Raw genomic sequence first — 21543 nt, forward strand, 5'->3', positions numbered from 1 at the left:
ATTTTTTAAATCAAGATATAGTATTAAAAAAAATCAGTTGATTTCAATGATTTTTTTAAAAAAATCATTTGATTTAAATCAACAAACCCTGTTTATAATTACAGCATTATGTTGACCCCTGATTCTGTATTTGGTGTCCCACTGCTCAAAAATGGTTGAGCTTACCTGTCGTAAATAGTTAGCTAAAATAAACAACTTTAGGAATTATTTATATATAGTGTGGCTTTGAGGAGAACTCCTCCAGACTGAAAGTTTGCTGCTATGGTAAGAAGCGAGAGCACATTTCTAATGGGGGTGAAATGGAGGAAAGAAGGTGTCGATTGGTTTACTCACGACGACCTACGTTAAGATAAAGACAAAACTATTTACCACACACCCCTATTCGAAGTGACCTTTCCTCATAACCATAGTACATGCCACGACGCGAGACGGATGTCTGGAGGAGTTCTGAAAGCCGCACTATACATAATAAATTCTTTCTGCAATGAATATTTTCAATTTCTGAATAACTAAAGAGAGAGAGAGACAATGTTTTGCTGGATATAGACATAAAAATTCAGTGACTTATATTAAAAAAAAAAAGTTTTAGCCATATTGCATGCAAATAATTATTTGTGTGTTAATAATTTTACTTTTAAAAACATAAAAAAATGTTCTAGAATTTGAAATAACAGATATGTATAGATGGCTTGTTTATCTCCCTTGAGTTGGAACTTGTGAGTCTTGGAAGGGGGAGGGGATAAAATATAATAAATAAAATTTCATAACTAGTTTATTTGCAACATTTTAGTGAGCTGAAAATATCAACAAAACATATATGGCAAGAACTATTTTATTTTCAAGAAGGTACATTTTGATATTTATAACAAACCTATAACTTTTTCCATGAAATGCAATATAAATTGGAATTGAAGACAATAAACATTTCAATGTTTACAATAAAACTAGAGTTAATATACATATATATAGGGCCCGGGCTAAGCATTCGCCACTTTGCCAAATGTGATAAACCTGTAAATTCAGCGATATAAATTGTGTTTAGGGAATGATTTTTTCAACTAAAAAGATTAATATATATGCCTCTTGCTCCTGAAAATGACGTCAATATGAATTTTAATTAGAATTATATTAAGTCCAGTAATGTAAGTAACAAGAGATAATGTAAGTATTAAAAAAAACGTAAAATACAGATTAACATGTTACCACACCTTCTAACAACATTGCCGAATCACACGATATTACGTGGCAGAACTTTTTTTTTTGCCTTGCAATTTACGTCAATATGAATTTTAATTAGAATTATATTAAGTTCAGTAATGTAAGTAACAAGAGATAATGTAAGTATTAAAAAAAACGTAAAATACAGATTAACATGTTACCACACCTTCTAACAACATTGCCGAATCACACGATATTACGTGGCAGAACTTTTTTTTTTGCCTTGCAATTTACGTCAAAAGAGTAGATTTAAGTGGTAGCTAGATGTATATTATAACCCAACTATTCTTTTTAGAAAAAAAATGTGTTCTAACGACAATAACAGGTTGTTTATTAAAATAAACTTCTTGTAAAATTTAAAATGGTTGCAAAAATAAGAAAATTAAATTTTATTTTTATAGATTGCCACTTTCATATTATAGATATGGTATAACCACCTGCACTCGATATGGACTGCAAATGATAACATTAAACCCCACCCAACTTTCAATTTTAAAAAAATCAGAGAGTAGTGTAAAAATTAATAAACAGAATTAAATGCTTCACATAACTTATTTTTTACTGCAATCCTTCTTTTTTTCAGTGATTACAATTGACAGTAAAAATAAGCAAGACTGCAAAAATTGTTTTATTAAAAAATAAAAAGATTTAAAGAATGAGCAGTTTTATTTAAAATTAAATATATTTATTCAAAAGACACTGGGGATCTCAAAAAACATGAAATGTTACTTTAAAAAAATTATTGGGTGTATTTTTTTAGATTCATGCAAAAATTATTTATAAGTGCACTCTCAGCAAAAACATTTACAACATTAATAATGCAGGTATACCTACTACATTGATAAAGTTCTGTAGAGAACAAAGCAAACTTAGAAAAAAATTATCAATTCATATTACAAATATAAATAAAAGAATGGCCCTTTATTAAATTTTCATAAAAATTTGTTATTTGGTTCAATATTTTTTATAAATATAATTTAAAAAATTTTTCTCAATAATTTAGAAATTTTTACCCACAAAAAAAAATCGATTTCGTTATGTTATTGAATTGGAAAATAGCTCATAGCAAAAAAAATTCTGTACAATTTTACCAGGGGTTCAACCCTTTGAAGTTTAAAAGCTTTTAAAAAAATAAAAATTCAGCACTTTAATGACTTTTAGCATATCTCTTAGGGTTCACAATATCAAGATTTGACAGAATGTATAGAAACATATTATTACTTAAAAAATTGTACAAAGTGATAAATAATTGAATGAACAGATGAAGACCTTAATGCAATTATATAATCCAAAAAAAAAATAACATAAGTTGATAAGTTTGTTTATTAATTCGAATAGTGCTCAAGAAAATTTCAATTTTTTCTATAATTAATAAATACTTAAGCATATATTTTAGAGTTTTTAATTATTATTATCTAAAAATCATTTCAAAATATTTTTGCCAAATTTAGAAGTAAGTTTTAAGGTATATGAAATAAGTAATGAATGAAATGATACTGCAAAATTTCATAAGAAGCAAAACCTCATGTTTCAAGATCTGCATTAGAAAAATCTTCCATTGTATTTACAGAGTAGATAATGTTATGTGCAAGAAAAGAAATATCAGAAATAAATTTAGATGTATGCCAAAACATATTAAAAAAAATTTTAGAAATTGATGCAAAGCAAAATAATGAAACAGATATGTAGCAAACATGAAATTCTCTTTATGTCAATGTAATTTTTTTAATAAATGTATGCTACCTGATAATTTTGTAAAAACTAAACAGTTTTTTCCTGACTTTTTAAAAAATTTCTTATTGATTTAATACGTGTCTCAATTTTCTTCACCCGAAATTCTTTAAACTTTGAGGAAGTAGCATCATTAAACAATCTAGAAGAATTTGAATTTTTAACAGAGTTAATTTTTAAGTATTTAAATTTTTTAAACTTATACTTATCATAAACAATATCACATAATTGACACAAGTTCTTGTTTAACTTTTTACTCCTTTTGGAATTTACTTTTTTATACTTTGTTTTGCGTATATATTTTATTAAAGTTTGTGCATGTTCGTAATTTTTAAATTTCTTCTTTAAGCGTTTCAGAAATTTTACAAATTTCTTTTTTGAAACTTCCTCATATGTAGCAGGAGTACAATTCACTGATTTAGAATAAATTAAATAGGAATCAAAGTTTTGAACACTAAGTGGCAGCTTATGTAAAACAACAGAACATTGTTTTAATTTTTTATTTGCCATATTATCCTTTGCAAGAATCACATTTGATGCGGAACTGCCCTCAAAACTATCACGAAAAGAAATATTAGACACATTTGTGGAATCTTGTCTGAACGGATCAAGCTTATGTAAAACAACTGAACATTGCTCCTCATTTAGCACATTAATATCATTTTCCACAGAAATGTCTAATTCTGAACTTCTCTGAACAATATCATTAAAAGGCAAAGATAACTTTTCTAAGACAACTAAACATTGTTTATTTAACACATTAGCATGGTTTTCTGAAGAAATGTCTTTCTCAGAGCTTCGCTGAGAGCTTTGAACAATGGAAAAAGTTGGAGCATTTAAGGAATCTTGGCTTAGCTTATTTGAAACAACTGATTGCTTGCTCAATTTATTGGCATCATTTGCAAAAGTAAGTTTTTTACTTGAGTTCCCATCTGAATTCTGATTAGGAGCCAATGACAATATATGGATAGAATCTTGTGGTAGCTTATCAGACACAATTGATTTCTGTTTTAATGGATTATTCAACTTATTAATATCATTTGCATGAGCTAAATTTTGGTTAGGAACAAAAGTAGACAGATCTATCCAATCTTGGCTTAAATCTAGCTTGCGTAAAACAACTGAGCAAGGTTGTAATTTCTGAATGAAGCCATTTGTTGCATCTATCACAGGAAGGTCTATTCTTGAGATTTTCTCTAAAGTTTCATCAGGAATTAAAGTTGAATCACGGCTATGTGATGCTAGCTTACGTAAAACAACAGAGCCTGGCTGTAATTTTTTAGTGATATTATTTGTTGCATCAATTTTTTCCCTTACATTAGTTTTAGAATTTCGATTATAGATAGCTAAATCTGTAAGAACTTCTTTTTGACCACCAACAGATCTTTCGCCAACAGCAGTTACATTTATTTCAGAATTTTCACAGGGAATTGCTGTATCTGTAAGAACTTTTTTTTGACCACCAACAGATCTTTGGCCAACAGGAGTTACATTTATTTCAGAATTTTCAAAGGGAATTGCTGAAACTGTAAGAACTTTTTTTTGACCGCCAACAGTAAGATCGTTCCGACTATCAACAAATCCATTTCTTTCAGAATTCTCATAGGGAATTTCTGAATCAGTAAGAACTTCTTCCTGACCGTTAACATGCAGATTCGAATTTACTCCAGTTTCTTTCACAAAATAATCTGAAAAATGACTTAAAGTAGAATTTAATTTTTGTGAATCTAAAACATCATCCACCTCAAACTCAAGCTTCACTTTGACTAAACCAGAATCCTGCTCAACATTTCGAGATGAAGCAATAGAATTTTGATTATTCAATTCCAAATGTCCACTTACACGACAATCATTAATAACTTGGTCATTTACTTCAATGGGTTCCTCCTCTTGTTTGATTGTTTCACTATGATTAAAGATTTTTTGTAAGTTTAAAGTAAGACTATTGGGAGGACAGCAGATATGCTCATTGTGAATAAGATTTAACGTTTGTGAAGTTTTATTATTAATTTCGAGAGACACATTACTTTTAGTTCCTAGCACCACACAATTTCGAAAACCATCACAAGAATTTAAATCATTATTAGCTTTTACCTGTACTGAAGTGGCCAATTTTTGTAATGAGTCGTTATTATCGGAAGACAAACGAACAACACATGGACTATGTGAATATGTTGCTGTGTTAGCAAGAGAAATATCACGAGTAAATGAAGCAATTTCAGGAAGTAGATCGTTGTCACTAAGAACAGGAGTTTTTGAGCTATTTGAATTCCTTGCTGATTTTATCTGCTTTGAAACAGAAATATTAAATTCTGGGGCCCTGTTTCCTTTCTTCATTTTATCATGAAAATTACTTACTTTATCACCAAGAACAGGTGGAGTTTCTGAGTTGTTAGAGTTTAATGGAGACTTAATATTTTGAGAAATACAAATATTAGTCTTTGAGACTTTGTTTTTTGAAGTCTTCATTCCATCATTAAGAGAACTATCATTAGTACCTGATGTACATAACTTCTTTGATAATTTATCTCTTTCAATTTCAGAATTCATTGATTTTCTCCATCTGTTGAGTAGATAATCATTTGTTTTTAAATTATACGAATCTTCTGAAGACTTTGAGAAGTAAGTAGGAACGAAATTCTGAAAAAATTTATTCGGAGAATGTTGGACAACGTGATGAAACAATAATTGCATATCTCTTTCAGCGTAACCACATATTTGGCAACTAAAGTTGTGTTCATGTATATGTTGATGAATGGAAAAGTCTTTAAAATTCGAAAAATAAAGGTTACAAATAATGCATTTAATGTTCAGTTGAAGAAGATGTTCAAAGTAGTGCAAAATATGTTGATAATTATCTGGTAACACCAAGTCACAAATGTTACACTGATGAATACAAGGGTAAATTGATACAGTAGTAAATGATTTTGGTAAATGTTCTGACTTATGATTTTCAAAATGTGTTTCAGATAAAAATGTATCTTTGCATGTAACACAAAAAAATGGTAGAGCTCCGATATGAGAAAGTAAATGTTTTATGACATCGGTACTTTTAATAAAAAGATAACATAGAACACACATATGCTTATTTTCATATTTAAGCAAACATTTTAACTTTTCGCTTTTCTTATTATCAGTCATTTCTAGAAACTCCTTTCCTTCATATGAAAACAAGTTTTTTTTTCTCCTTGATAATTGTGATTAAATTAATAGGTCTATTATTGGAAATGGGTCGGTTTGAGCGCCTGCATAACATCGGACTAATCTCTAGGTTTATTATCAATAAATAAACTAAAACTGAAGATCAACTTTTAGGCTTGTGCGCTCAGTTTAGGCTTATAAACCTTTTTCAAAGTTTTACTTGGAGCTTTCATTGTTACAAACTAAAGGACCGTTCTTACTGCATAAGATTCACGCACCTCCGCTATTTAAAATCACCAATCAGGTTCTAATTCTTCCTCGATGATGACCGAAAATGCGTGAACTTCATCTAGTGAGAATGCCTCTGTTAATAAACGATTCACCTTGTCATTTGAGACATAACTCATTCAAAAAGTTATTTAATTGAGAGAAATTTTTTTAAATCGGTTTTCTAAGAAACATTTAGGGGGTTCAATTTCTTTTAAATCCTATCTTTGACGCGAGAACTAGTAGTTCATTTCCGCTGCATAATAGGCTATAAAAGACCATCTGGAAAACTTTTCTGAGGATCAACTAAATGCATAACATCACAATTTTGATCTACTGCAGAGGGGATGGCACGCCCGTTTTCGTCCCACGACGAAGTGCGTGAAGTCAAGTACATTGCAGTAGAAGAGTTTAAAGAGGACAAATACCGTTCACCCTCAGTCCCTACACAGGCGCTGATTTAAGTGACCACCCACTGATAGTCATGTTTGACTTTTCTTTTACTAGAAACAATCAAAAGAGAGAAGTTTCTTGCACACGCTGTAGGGTGATCCCTTGTTAAATTATTTTAAAAAGACCGAGGAAAATCAGGCCATTTTCTGATTTTCCGATAAACGATATTTTTAAAAGAATGGAATGCACAAAGAAAATATATAAAAAATGCTTTAAAATAGTAAGAAAATTTCTACAACTGTTTTAAAAGGCATTTATTTGATAAAATATTTCAACAAATTACAGTTGTAAATATCATTCACATAACTTTATATAAGTTCTTTCTTTTTTAAAATAAATAAATAAAATCAGTGCCTAAACTAAGAAATAAATAATTTAATTGTTTAACACATAAATATACAACTACAGTAGGTATAAACAATCTATACAGACTCTAATAAAAAATTATATATCAAAAGATTATATTTGTTTATTAGATATTCAGCATTTTAGAACATTTGCAGTCCCACAATTATAAGCAATTAATCATTATTGAACTTCGAGAAATAGATCATGTCATAGAAGGACATAAAAGTCTTACTTTTAATTTTTATATTTGACAAAAATGCATGTTTTGGAGGGGAAAAGATTAACAGAAAGTAAATGATTGTTGGAGAATACACAAATTGAAATTTTCTCATCAGTTGTAGTTGGTTTCATTTGTATATTTATAGATTTTCCTGAAAAATAGAAATTTGATAATTTTCTGTTGCTTCTGTCAATTAGTTAGAATGTTTGACCTCAATTTACTTTTAAATCATTTAACAACATCAGAAAAACTGTTACCTTTATAGAGAATGTGGGAAGGAACATTATTTTTCATTTGTTGAGAGTTTTAATCATTGTGCAAAGTATAGTAGTAAGAAAATTTTTAGCTTTATGAGATTATTATTGACTGAAAAGAGAGAGAGAGAAAGTTCTATTTGTGTGCTTAGGTAGAAAATGGCTTCTTACCATATTTTCATAACTATAACATCCATAGAGTGAAAATAAAGGTTTGACGTCAAATTAAAAATAAAACTATTAAAAATATGGTAATAAAAATATTAAAGAATTGAAAGGGCACAACTGGTCATTATTTTAAATCAAATTTACATGTTGTTTGCAAGATGGTTTTAAATTATTTATAACATGAGTAAATGACAATATATTAGAAAATTTAATCTTAATTTTATTCAATTTTTGTAAACTCATATTAATGACAGACAATTCTTAAGGAAAAACACAAAAATAAATAAATAAAATAAATATTGTAACATTTTCATTGGGCAAAAATAAAGGTTTGCCTCCAATTATATAATAAATAAATAAATAAAAGAAAAATAAAGTACAGAAAATAAGGAATTTTTCCCAAATTGATAAAAAAAAGTACCAGGAAATGAGATATTTATTTTTAAAAAAATCTAATAAATCTGCCCCTTTTATATTTTTGCATGCAGTATTAAAATATGTAGTAGTAGGCATCCATGCATTGTATACATCATCATAGGCCANCGATTACTTTTTTAGGACAAACCGGAATATCCCGAAATATGCTTAATAAAGTTAGCCCTGTTAGCCTTTCTTCTTTAGTAGCATTTCTTGTTGCTGTTTTTACGCGTTTAAGAGTAGAAAAAGTTCTTTCTGCAGTTGCTGTGGTGATTGGCAACGTAGCCAATATTGATAACAAGCAATAAATGTTTGGAAAAAAGCATGGGAATAAGATACTGTCACATTCTTCCATTGCTGAAAGTACGATATCTGATCTACTAAGGGGTTCACGTAGGTTCAACTTTGATACCCATACTTCCATTTCTCCCATGAGGTTTTCAATGTCAATGAAATCTGTGTAGATTCGGAAATTGCATAAATTAATATGCTGAAAAACAATTAATTTCGGGGGAAGAGTCTAACCGAAGGAAAGATGAGCCACAAGGTCAAGTGAAGATGATGCACTAGCGAAGGTGGTGTACTGGGAAAAGGTTTGATTTGACAGTTTTTGTTTCTCTTTTTACTGAGAGGCTCAAAGAAAGACTAAAAAGTTTGAATCCCAAAATTTCGGGNGGGGGGGGGGGGGGGGGGGTTGTCCCGACGGGCCCATCGTACACATCATCGTTGGCTAAAAATAAAGGTTTGCCTCCAATTATATAATAAATAAATGAAAGAAAAATAAAGTACAGAAAATAAGGAATTTTTCCCAAATTGATAAAAAAAAAGTACCAGGAAATGAGATATTTATTTTTAAAAAAATCTAATAAATCTGCCCCTTTTATATTTTTGCATGCAGTATTAAAATATGTAGTAGTAGGCATCCATGCATTGTATACATCATCATAGGCCAAAAATAAAGGTTTGTTTTCAATTTAAAAAAGAAAAAAATAAGGGATCATTTACAAATTGATAAAAAAAGAAAGAAAAGAGATTTTTACTTATTTATTATTTTAAAAGAAAATATGAAATTTGCTCTTTTTATATTTTTGTAGATAAAATAAAAATATGCAGTAGTTTTCATTCATACATTGCATTTATAAGTCCAAAGTCCTATTTACTGTGTATTGTATGACATTGACACTTTCCAGCATACATTACTGATGAGATGTACTAGGTAAAATGTGCCTCAGAGACTGAATGTCTGATTGTGTTAAGGGTTGGGCATCTTCATTTATGTGACAGATTGGAAAAGAAAATCCTTGATGGGATTTCTTCTTCTTCGGTCTAATGAATTCTTTTTGTGAAGAAATGATTGGAAGATAAACAGATGATGAATTCAAGCGGAGGTCTAAGGCAGAAGTCTCCTCAATTGCTCCCTGTAGGGATATAGATTTGTCTTCTGCCTTGTTTGTAGTCTCTTGTGAAGTTGTTGGGGAGACATAAACTGGAACAACTTGTAGATCATTGTCACGTGATGATGAACTCCACCTGAATAATAATTATAAAAAAAAAAACAATATTTATGTAGCAATAATATACAGTTGGACCTTTATTTAACGAAGTCACCAAATCCCGATAATAAATTCATTATACGGAAAATTCGTTAAATAGAAAATCATCTTTTAAAATACTTAAACACAAAACAGGTTTTAAATTCATAAACACTAGACATAGTTAAAATAGCGATTTATACACCTTTATCTTGTAAACTAGAATCTACTATCTATTTTTTAAATCTTAACCATAAAAGAAATCTACATGAAAAGTAAGAATGGAGCAAAACATTATCTAGTGTTACACTATCATGTTACAAACATTTTCAACTAAAAAAGCTAAATTGATGTACAAAATTATAGCTGCATTTATTATAAGAGTAATTTTAAACGTACTTTACCACATGCGTTCTTAAGTTTAATTGCTACTGATAAAATTTGTTAATTTTGTCTGAGTTTTTCGTTTGAAATGCAAAGAAAAAGGGAAATGGATTTTACTGCTTTCCCATAAAGTTAAGTAGCTACGAAAAACAATTCAAGGTCATTTCCCCCATAAAAAGCATTAGCAAGTTTAAAATGTTCAGAAATATTTTGGGAATAGGAAAAGTGGATCTCAAAGAAAAATTTGTTAAATGGAAAATTCACTTCCTTGTTTGGAAGTTATTTCAAGAAGAAATTTCCAAAATTGAAGTACGTTAAATAGAAGTCTGACTGTATTTACATAATATATTTAGATAGCAAATACAGAGCTGTTTGAGCAGAATTAAAAGCAGGGCAGTTCAGAGTCAAAATTGACTCTGGCTAGTTAAAAATTAGATCATATAGGTTAAACAAAGTCTCAGATCTTATGATAATTATTTAGGCAAACACTTATAATTAAGTGTGAAATTAAAATCTATTAATTTAATAAATAGTCATAATATCAATTATTTCTTAGCATACAGTGAAATTTTTAATAGAGCAATATTTGGAGTCTGTGTTGCAATCAGGCTCTCAGAAAATTCTGGTGTCAAACACTTCAAAACTCACCTCCACAACCTTAATTAAAAGTTGTCAACAGATTAAAGATATCAAAATAAATACAAAAAATAATTATTTTTAATAATAATTTATTTTAAATTATTATTAACATTAAATTATTATTAAAATATTATTATAAATTATTATTAATAATAATTTTTCCTTAATTAATTTTTCAAATTATTCCAAAAAGGTTCAATTCAGTAAACATTCTAATCATGTTTTTGATTGTCTTTTTAAAAAGTTATGTAATTAAATTTCTGCTAATTTACATTCTGCTTAATAATACATTCAGCTTCTATTTAAGAACTACATATTTTTAGATGTTTTTAGCTTTTCTATTGCACAAAAGTTTATATTTAAGGACGACAGTGTCTTTGCTTACCTATGAAATTTTCTACAAGAAAATTTATTGTTAACTTACTTCTTTTAACTGGATTATTTTTAAAAGGTCATCACTGGATTAAAAAACTTGATTGTTGCGTTTTTATCAGTTAATTATCCAACTGACACAATCAATGCTTTTATAATTATTTTTTTAAATCCAGTCATGTATTTTTTTAAATTTTACTTTTGAAATAATGTTTGTGGTTTGATACTTAAGCAAAATTTTTAATTGCAGAATGAAATTTAACAATTCCTGAACTCCAAAAGGTAAATTTGGTGACAAGTTTCACAAAGAGAAGTGGTCAGACACTGAATTTCTTGAGTATATTATGGTACCATCTAAGTAATCAGAACTCCAGATTTATGGGAAAGAATCAAACTTATTTACAGTCTTTACAGCTATGAATAAAATTTTTGTATCAAAACTGATCCTATTTTCCTGATTAATTTTAACCTATTTTTGAATTAAAATTAACTCTATAACCAGGATTCATTTTGACCTATTTTTGAATTAAAATTAACTCTATAACCAGGATTCATTTTGACCTATTTTCGAATTAAAATCGATTTTAAAACGAAAACTACTGTATTTGATATTAGATTTTCTAATTTCCATCAGAATAAGACTTACATTCTTGGTAAATATCGAAAAATTTCCATCTTAATTGCAGCGCTCAGAAATAAAAGAGAAGTTTTCAAGTGTTCTTAGGAGAGAGAAAATCAAACATCTTGAAAATCTTTTATTAATTGATTTTAAATATGCATCAGTAGAAAGGCATTAGAAAATAGGCAAGCATGTGAAATGGTATTCATCATTTTTATATTGTTAATAATGTTTTGCAATACAGTTATGTTTAGTATATAAGTATAATCTTTTTTAGTCTGTTTCAGACAGTAAAAAAGGATAAAAATAAATTGATTGTACTCTAATTAATAATTCAGATTTTAAAAATAACAACATGTTAAAAATTATAATAGATTTCTTTTCCTAACTATCCAATTGACTTTTAGCCCATAAAGTTTCTAGAATAGATTGATGTAGATAAAAGACCTTTACTTGATCATATTCTTTAAACATTAAATTATGTCATGATGATTTTTTTTTTTACTTACTCCATACCACACACTGAGAAAGTAAGTCTAAAGGGAATAAAGCCACAAAAATTTTAACTAATTTGGCAATTCCTGGAAATTGGAGTAATGGTGGAAATTCTATATTTAATATTAAAATTATTCTGATATAGTACCCTAAAAATAATAAAGATTTTTTTCTGACCATAAATACCATGCAAGCTAAACTTTATATGGTTAACCAAGATCATACTATCTTGCATAACATATAAAACATTTATTACAATTGCACCATAATAACCTATCAGGAAAAATGCAAAAAAATAGAAGGTAACAGTTAGCACCTATAACAAATAGAAACTTTAAGAAAATTAAACTTTTAATATTGCTGGAAATAAGAAATTCCAAAGGCAAGGATATCTCACTGTAAAACAGGGTGCATAGCCAAATCCTTCAACAAAAAATAAGCATCTTTTAATTACTTTATAAGCACTCAAAAAATATTTTTAAGCATTATATACATTAACAAAATGCAAATTAATTTTCAAAGACTTGCCATGATCAAGATAAAACAAATAGTTTCTGGCAAAAGAACTCTTTTCTTGATTATATTAGTTATCATAAAAAGATCGAGAGATTTTTTGGTTTGATTTCAGAGGGTGGAAAATGAAGCCTGAAATTGAGAATATCTTGCAAAATGTAGCAGAGTTGCACATGTGAGTGCTAGAATCTCACCATACTCAGCTCAGTAGACCCACATGCGGACTCGCAAGTATTTAATCAAACATGTAAAATGATTGGCATTTTCAAATGCTATGTAGAGACAGTAGGTTGAAATGGATTGTGAAAACTTTGAATAGAACAATGTGAAAAGCACGCTTTTGCATAATACGTGGCAAAAATTGACAGCGTAAAGAAATAAATCTCATTTTCGAAAAGGGAAAATTAAGCACTTTTTAAATACACCCCATAAAAAAGCACCTTTAAGGGCTTTTAAAAAACGCTAATCAAAACTAAGCACCTTTAAGCACTTTTTAAAAAATGCTACGCACCATGTATAAGGAAAAAATAATAATAATAGTACCTTGTAGCTGCAATACAACTCAGCGCATCCAACACTTGTTCAGCTGTCATTCGTTGAGTTGGATTTGCATTCAATAAATTACGGATAATCATATTAGAGCTTTCAGAGACTCTACCATCTGATCTGTAAAATAAAGAATCAATATATATAGGTTATTTTCTCAATTCATTAACTTTTGCATCTTTAAGCAATATTTTTCATTAAAATATTTATTTTCATAATTTAATGATATGTTTTGCTTGAAATACTGACAAAGAGTAAAAATATATTTAAAATATAAAAAGTTAGGAGTTTTTTAAATACCAAGTAAAATGTAGATAAATTGTCATTTCTGTCATATGTCCCCAATACACATTTATGAATTTTCTAAATAACTTACTATATTATAATATTACAGAGACTCTACACGTTCTAAAATAATATGACTGTCTACTTGAATATGCATCAACAATATTTTTCGAATAGTTTGTATATTTTGTTCAAGAAAATCACTTTGAATGCGTTTCCAACTTTTGAGCAATTACTTCCCAAATGTGAAAAGTGCCAATAAAACACTATAGACGGGTCTAGTTGAATAAAATATAACTTCTAGCTTACAAAGAACACCACTCTCTACAGAACAGTTTAATTGTTGTAATGACTTAATTGTTGCTAAGTTTAATTTTAAATACTGATTCTCTCCAGGTTAATAAACTTAATTTAATCTCAAATCCATGTGAGACTTTATTGAATGTAATTACTGTTCCCCTAATTTTCTTCTAAGGAACTGCTAACTAGTAAACAATTTTTGATATGCACAAAATGTAGTAACTTACTTCAATAAAATATGGCTAGTTTATTAGAGAAATTAAATAGATTTTCATCTATTCAGCAAAAGCTATTGTTTTGTAACTACTTGTCCCTTCCTAAAATGCACTTAAAGGGGACAATAATTAACTAAGGGATTATAATTACTATCGAAATTTTTTTAATGTGTTTGATTATGTTATAACATGTTTAGTACGTTTTTTTTGACAGATTTCAACAATAATAAAAAACAAACATTTTTGTTTTACAATAACTTAGTTAGTAAACATAAAAACACTAAATTTTGAAACTTAAGAGCAAATTTATCATTGCTATTAATAATAATAATATAAAGTTTAAATAATATACTTAAAGTGTTTAGATAGTTAATACATTCTGTTATATGTTCCAACGATAGTTTGATTTCGAAAATCAAAATATTAACTTTGTATAGTTAAAAGGAATAGCTAAAAAAAATTATTTTGAAATCTGTCCGTTTTTTTTATTTGCTTATTTTTTAAATTTTAAATTATAAGTTTACTAGCCATTTTTGTGTCTTATTTTTACTTTTATTAAAAATTGATTAGTTCAGTACATTTTCACAATTCTTTTAATCTTTTGCACTCCACTGAGTCCTATATAATGACATCAAAAGTTAGCATTAAAAAATTTTTAATTTAAAATCATTGTATTTTTAATATTTTGTTGCCACAATATTTTATGATTATCAGTTTTTATATAATAATATTGGATCACATGTTTCAAACTAATTAGTGCTTAGATTAATTTAAATCATATTTCAAAATAGTTGGAGTGTAAAAGGTTAAGCTATAATTTAATTTTATCAACAATAATTTTGAAAATTAGATTTTTTAAAAATCAGTTTCGATTTAAAAACTCATGAGTATAAATAAGAATTTGGTTATTTAAAAAAAAAATCATTACGTAGTATACAAATTTGCAACTTCAGTTTCAATTACTTAATGACATTTTTACTAATTTTAAAGTAATTGTAATAAAGGTGATAGAAAGAAGATCAAGATTAAAACTTATACCCCAGAAAAAAGTTTGGTAACATTTTATTGCACTGTTTGTATGAGAAATTTTATTGGTTGTATGCACAACATAAACAAAAATTAAATGATGTCACTTAAAAAACTCCACTAAGGCTGATTTAAACCCTTTTCCAAACCATAAACAATTTAGATGAAATACTTTAAAATATAAAACAAACAATATCTATTATGCTTTTAAATTATTATTTTAAAGCAAATGGTGTAGTTAAGAAAAACAAATAAATACTGAAATTTTTTTTAAAAAAAAGGTGTTTTTGCACTTCATTGTCATTAATCTCCTTCTTTGTAATTACTACCCACAAAACGTATAAACACATTTTATAATAACAAACAAGAGTTTGAGTTCTAGTTTATTAAGTGTTTGCTTACAAAATGTGGTCTTACGAGGTAATAAAAAATATATAAGTTATACAGACATGTTTTTATTATGAAAAGGTAAAATGTTTTATGAAAATTCTTAATGTTTCTTCAAAATTCTTGATCTAATCTATTTTTTTAAAAAAACATTAATTAAATTTCAAACTAAATATTATTTGAATGTTTTCCTTTATTTACTTATTAATTATTGCTACATAGAAAAAAGTTTATTATTTTCTTCCAAGTGTTGCTTCAGTGAAAGAAAAGTAATTACTTTTTTCCAATATGTTGGGAAAAGTGGTGGGCAATGGAAAAAAAAGAATTCCCCCAAACAATTCAAAATGTTTTGAAAGTTAGAAAGAAGGTATTCTAGTATAACAATATAAAATCATTAAAAATTATTTAAAAAAATTTTAAAATAATTGTAAAAAAATATTAAAATAAAATTGTATGTTTACAGAGCAGCACTTCATCAGGGGACACACTGTCTGCAAACACACAGGAGCCTTTCTGTTGTTAGTGGCAAAGCCAAAACTAACAGTGCCCCGAGGCCCCTAATGATATTACAAGCATAAAGAATAATAATTACCACATATTGCTTGTATTATTCTTTATGCTTGTATTATCATTAGGGGCCTCGGGGCACTGTTAGTTTTGGCTTTGCCACTAACAACAGAAAGGCTCCTGTGTGTTTGCAGACAGTGTGTCCCCTGATGAAGTGCTGCTCTGTAAACACACAATTTTATTTTAATATTTTTTTACAATTATTTCAAAATTTTTTTAAATAATTTTATATTGTTATACTAGTTTATATAATCTGAATTTGGTTTTAGCTGCCTTGTGCGCTGTTCCAATTTGAATTAGTGTAGTATTGGTTAAAATATTTTTCCTACCTCCTGTTTAATAATATTGACTTAAATATTTGAATTTATATTTGAAAGAAGGTATTCTCTCATAGTTTAACATTTAATTTAATATAAAATTACAAAAATAGAGCAATAAATAAGTTATTTCAATCTATAAAACACTATTCTAATTTTTTCTTATATACATACTGTCAAAAAATTAAAATAAAAAACCATTTTGCAATCGTTCTTTTTAAGTAACGAAAATAAAGTTTTTTTTCTTTCTAAAATTGGGTTTTACGTTGTTCGAGCTAAAGTTAGTTTTAAATAACACAAACATAAAGACACAATTAAAAAATCTTAATCCAAAGTAAACTTTCATTAAACAAATATTTTTTTATTTTATTTAAACAGAATGGTCAGACATAGTTGATGTCATTTACTTGACTAGATAGAATTACATATAAAATTGAGTATAAATATAATAAAAATTCAAACTGGTTTGAATTTTTTTTAAATGGTTGTTTTTTAGTAACCACTGCAATGCAATACATTAAGCAACCAGCGCACCAATTTCAAATAAATATTTGAAGTAGTATAAAAATTGATAAAATGCAATAGGAAACAAACTGATAAGTAGGATTTATTTTTAAAAAATGAATAACTTCTATACATAGCACTTACCCTGGAATGGTAAATTCCACAGATTTTATTTTTCTGAACAATTCTTGAGGAACTGAGTCGTAAAATGGAAATATTCCATACAACATAGTAAAGAGGACGACTCCCAGAGCCCACATATCACTGGGTTTTCCAAGGTAAGGCTTACCTAGAGTACACAAAAAACCATAAATATCATGCATTTTATGTAACATTTTAAGTACTACTTTCTTTGTTTAAAATTATTGTATCCAAATAACATGTTAAAACCATAAGTTAAGATCAAAGTCCCAGTGATCTGTGGACTCCCAGAGCCCACATATCACTGGGTTTTCCAAGGTAAGGCTTACCTAGAGTACACAAAAAACCATAAATATCATGCATTTTATGTAACATTTTAAGTACTACTTTCTTTGTTTAAAATTATTGTATCCAAATAACATGTTAAAACCATAAGTTAAGATCAAAGTCCCAGTGATCTGTGGACTCCCAGAGCCCACATATCACTGGGTTTTCCAAGGTAAGGCTTACCTAGAGTACACAAAAAACCATAAATATCATACATTTTATGTAACATTTTAAGTCCTACTTTCTTTGTTTAAAATTATTGTATCCAAATAACATGTTAAAACCATAAGTTAAGATCAAAACTCTAGAATTGTAAGAATAATGCACATGTTAAATGGAATTTTGATTACATTCAAACTCTGTTTAAAAAAAAAGTTTATAGTCTCAGGGCAAGTACCAGACAAACCAATATTCCTCAGATATTTCCAAAGTAAAATTTGAAGAGTTTCACAGACTTCTAATATTTAAATTAGTATATTTTCAATAGTAATTTCGAAAAATTACATATATATACTACTAAAATTTTATGTATAAATGCAGGATTTTTTTTCAAAACTAAAATTGTTACTTTTCAAAATCTAAAATTATTTCTTATTTCATATTATAATTTTTTTTCCATTTAACAAATCTATTATTAATTATATTAAAAGCTCAAGAAATGATTTAATTTTCAAAAATGTTGTTAATCTTAATGTTAGAAATTTAATTTTAGTAAAAGAAATGCTTGCTAAATGGAGCTATTTATTAAAATAGGATGGGAATATCAATACAATAAAATAAAGTACGTATAATAGAATAAAATAAATAGAGTATTATAGGAATACGAAAAATTAATGATAGCACCACTAACTATTTTTTCTAAGATATGACTGGTTAAATAAAAAAATATATTTTGCCTGACAATAGAATAAAACTCATTCACAGTAAAACAATGAACAAACATTATACTACAAGAATTTTCAGGGTGTTAGTGAGCTTTCCAGAAAACTCCAGTTTTTCCATTGTTATTTATAAATTCCCTGACAATTCCATGTTCTCCCTGTTTCCAGAAAGAATGATCAAACTCAGTTTTAACCATATAACATCAATGTGATCTGTTAATTCTTAGGTTCAAGCAATTTTCAATGAAAAATGAGTTTCTCAAAAAATCTATGTAGAGTAATCTCTATCAATCAGATCAAATGTTCTGCTTGAATGGAAACAAAGAACTCTATGGTCTTCTTATTTCGAGAAAGAATGATCACCCTGGCTTATATTTAACTATAGAATATCAATGTGATTTGTCAATTCTTAAATTAAGACAATTTTCAATGAAAAATAAGTTTTCAAAAAATCTATGTAGAGTAGAAGCTGGATCGATCAGATCAAATGTTCTGTTTGAATGGAAACAAAGAGAATTCTATGTTCTTCTTATTTCCAGAAAGAATATTTAACCACAGAACATTAATGTGATTTGTCAATTCATAAATTTAACAATTTCCAATGAAAAATGAGTTTTTAAAAATCTATATACAGTAAAATCTATATACAGAAGAATTTTGATTGAGCATCAGGAAGACGATACTGGAGTCAAGAAAAAATATCAAAGAATGACTTGAAAATGCATGAAAAGTAATAAAGAAATTAAAAATTATTAAATTTACTAATTTAATTCACTAATTTAAATTCACTAATTTAAAAATTTTTTACTTACTGCAAAAAGAAAAGAAAAATGAACACACTTATTTAAAAAAAAGATTTAGAGATATAAAAGAGGAATAAACACATTTGTGACACTGGGTCACCAATTTTTTTTAAATGTACAATTAGTAAACGCTCCATCGCTCATGTTCTCACATTCTAGGAATTTCCAGTATTCATCCATGCTTAACTTGTCGACTTCAGCATTTGAAAAGTCAGAAGATTTAGGGTATAGTTAAAACACGCTTCACTTTTGGAGCTTTAAATTTAAAAGGCTCGCTACAAATCACATGGTGCAGAAATAATTCTACTGGTAACATAAATTTGAAGGCAAGTAGTATTGAAACCAAGATATTCCCCACAAAGATTTATTCATTCATTTTACCTAGACTAAGATGTTTTAAGTCAAACTTTTAAATTTCACCCCGTTTTTCTTTCTTGGCTCTTAAGTCAAGGGCTCGCAATATGACTCAAAATCAAAACTGATGTATAAGGCATTTTTCCCTAACTGTAACAATTCCTAATTATTTTCTTCAAGATTAGCATCAAGAGCTACTGTTTTTCTTCTCAAAAATGAAATAACTTCAAAATTTTTTTTTTTAATGGCCATAAAATTTCTGAATGATAGACAAAGGAATCTGCTAGTTTCAAAAACAATATAAGGATGCGTAGCCAGATTTTTAAACAAAAAATAAGCACCTTTTAAGTACTTTTTTAAGCACTCAAAGATATTTTTAAACACTTTCCAAAAAAAAAAATTATAATTAGGATCTGTGCTGGAATAAAAAAATTTTTTTGACTCTTGTTAATAGCTCTTAATTTATAAACATAAAATAAATAAAATTCAAAAACATTTTCAAAAACTTTACATAATCATGATAAAATAAGTATTTTTTGATAAATACTACAACGAAAATTGCGAAAAATCACGCATTTTTTGTAATTTAAAAACGACAATCGACACGNTTTCTCTTGTTTAAAGTTCTTAATTAATAAACATAAAATCAATAAATTTCAAAAACATTTTCAAAAACTTTACATAATCATGATAAAATAAGTATTTTTTGATAAATATTACAACGAAAATTGTGAAAATTCTTCATGAATTTTTTGTAATTTAGAATGACAATCGACACGGCAAAGAAAAAAAGTCTACTTTTAAAAGATAGAAAATTAAGCACTTTATTCAGACCACAAATAAAAAAAGCACTTTACAGGGCTTTTAAAAAACGTAAATCAAATATAAGCACTTTCTAGAAACGTTACACACCCTAATGTTTTAGACAGGCGGTTGCATACGCTATGGACTGACGATAGGCCGAAATGGATTGTGGTTGAATGAATTGTAAAAACGTTGCATAGAACTATGTGAAAAGCATCCTTTTGCATAATACGTGGTGAAAATTGGCATGGTAAAGAAAAAAAATCTCATTTTCGAAAATGGAAAAATAAGCACGTTTTAAAAATATCAATGAAAAAAAAGAAAACTTTAAGGGCTTCTAAAAAACGAAAATAAGCACCTTTAAGCACTTTTTAAAAACGCTACGCACCATGAATATAAACAGGTATTATTAACATTATACCAATAGCATTTTTAGAAACGTCCCTAAAAAGGGTCATTATGTTTAAAGGGACAATTACTCACCACTTAAAACATCTGGACTAATGTATGCAGGGCTCCCTCTCTGATCCTTCAGTAGATCATTTTCATTCATCAAATGTTTACCCAGGCAGAAATTTGTTAGAGTCACTTTTCTCGTGTGCTGATTGAGAACTATGTTTCCTAATTTTAAATCTCGATGAACCACATTCTCCTAAGAAACATAAAGTTTGAATTCAATTAATGAATAAAATGAGCTCGCAAAAACATTAAAAACTTGAGATAATAATTTAATAATTGATTGTAAAGCTAGATAATGAGGATTAAGAACAAATAAAGCCACGAAAACAAATGTAGTTTCAGTTCTATAATCAAGAGCCTTCCTTAGTGTCAAAGCACAAATTGAAACAGAATGCTTAGGTTCAGTTGTTTTTGCAGCTTCACTCAGATTGTCTAGCTTTATTTTCATGCATACAATAAAGTATACTCATTGATTGTTTAGAAAAATTGATTGCTAAAAAAAATAATCTCAAATAATTTTTTAAAATTTTAGAAGGCTACTTAATTAGCAAGTCAAGAATTTATAGTTTAAGTTAATTAAAATATAATTAAGTTAAGTTAATTAAAATAAAGTAAAGTTAATTAAAATATAACTTTAAAGATAGAGAACTTTTGGAAAATTTCCTTTCCGTAAGACATGATATCTGGAAAAGAAGGAGGGAAAAAAAAGAATTTTCTCAAAATTTTATTTTTGATGTTGGCAGATTTGATTTCTCAAAAACTTTTAAACCAATTTTATTAAAATTTACACACTTTAAAAGAAAACAAAAGGGATATATCAAAATTGTAATAAGAAAAGAAGGTTTAGAAAAGCAAA

The 21543-nt window shown here is 27.7% G+C and overlaps 1 protein-coding gene across 1 annotated transcript in view; it reads right to left on the bottom strand.

The window, feature by feature from the left end:
- Positions 1–9246: 9246 nt before the first annotated feature.
- The window catches only part of LOC107452531 (serine/threonine-protein kinase 40), a gene marked incomplete at its 5' end in the record, with an annotated part of 29676 nt that continues 17379 nt past the window's right edge, over positions 9247–21543 (bottom strand). The window contains 4 exon segments of the mRNA XM_043049548.2: positions 9247–9747; positions 13315–13437; positions 17063–17207; positions 20712–20880. Of these exon segments, the coding sequence (XP_042905482.1) occupies positions 9414–9747; positions 13315–13437; positions 17063–17207; positions 20712–20880 (771 nt within the window). The 3' untranslated portion in view covers positions 9247–9413.

Source organism: Parasteatoda tepidariorum, chromosome 9 (assembly GCF_043381705.1).
Source record: "Parasteatoda tepidariorum isolate YZ-2023 chromosome 9, CAS_Ptep_4.0, whole genome shotgun sequence".
Lineage (NCBI taxonomy): Eukaryota > Metazoa > Arthropoda > Arachnida > Araneae > Theridiidae > Parasteatoda > Parasteatoda tepidariorum.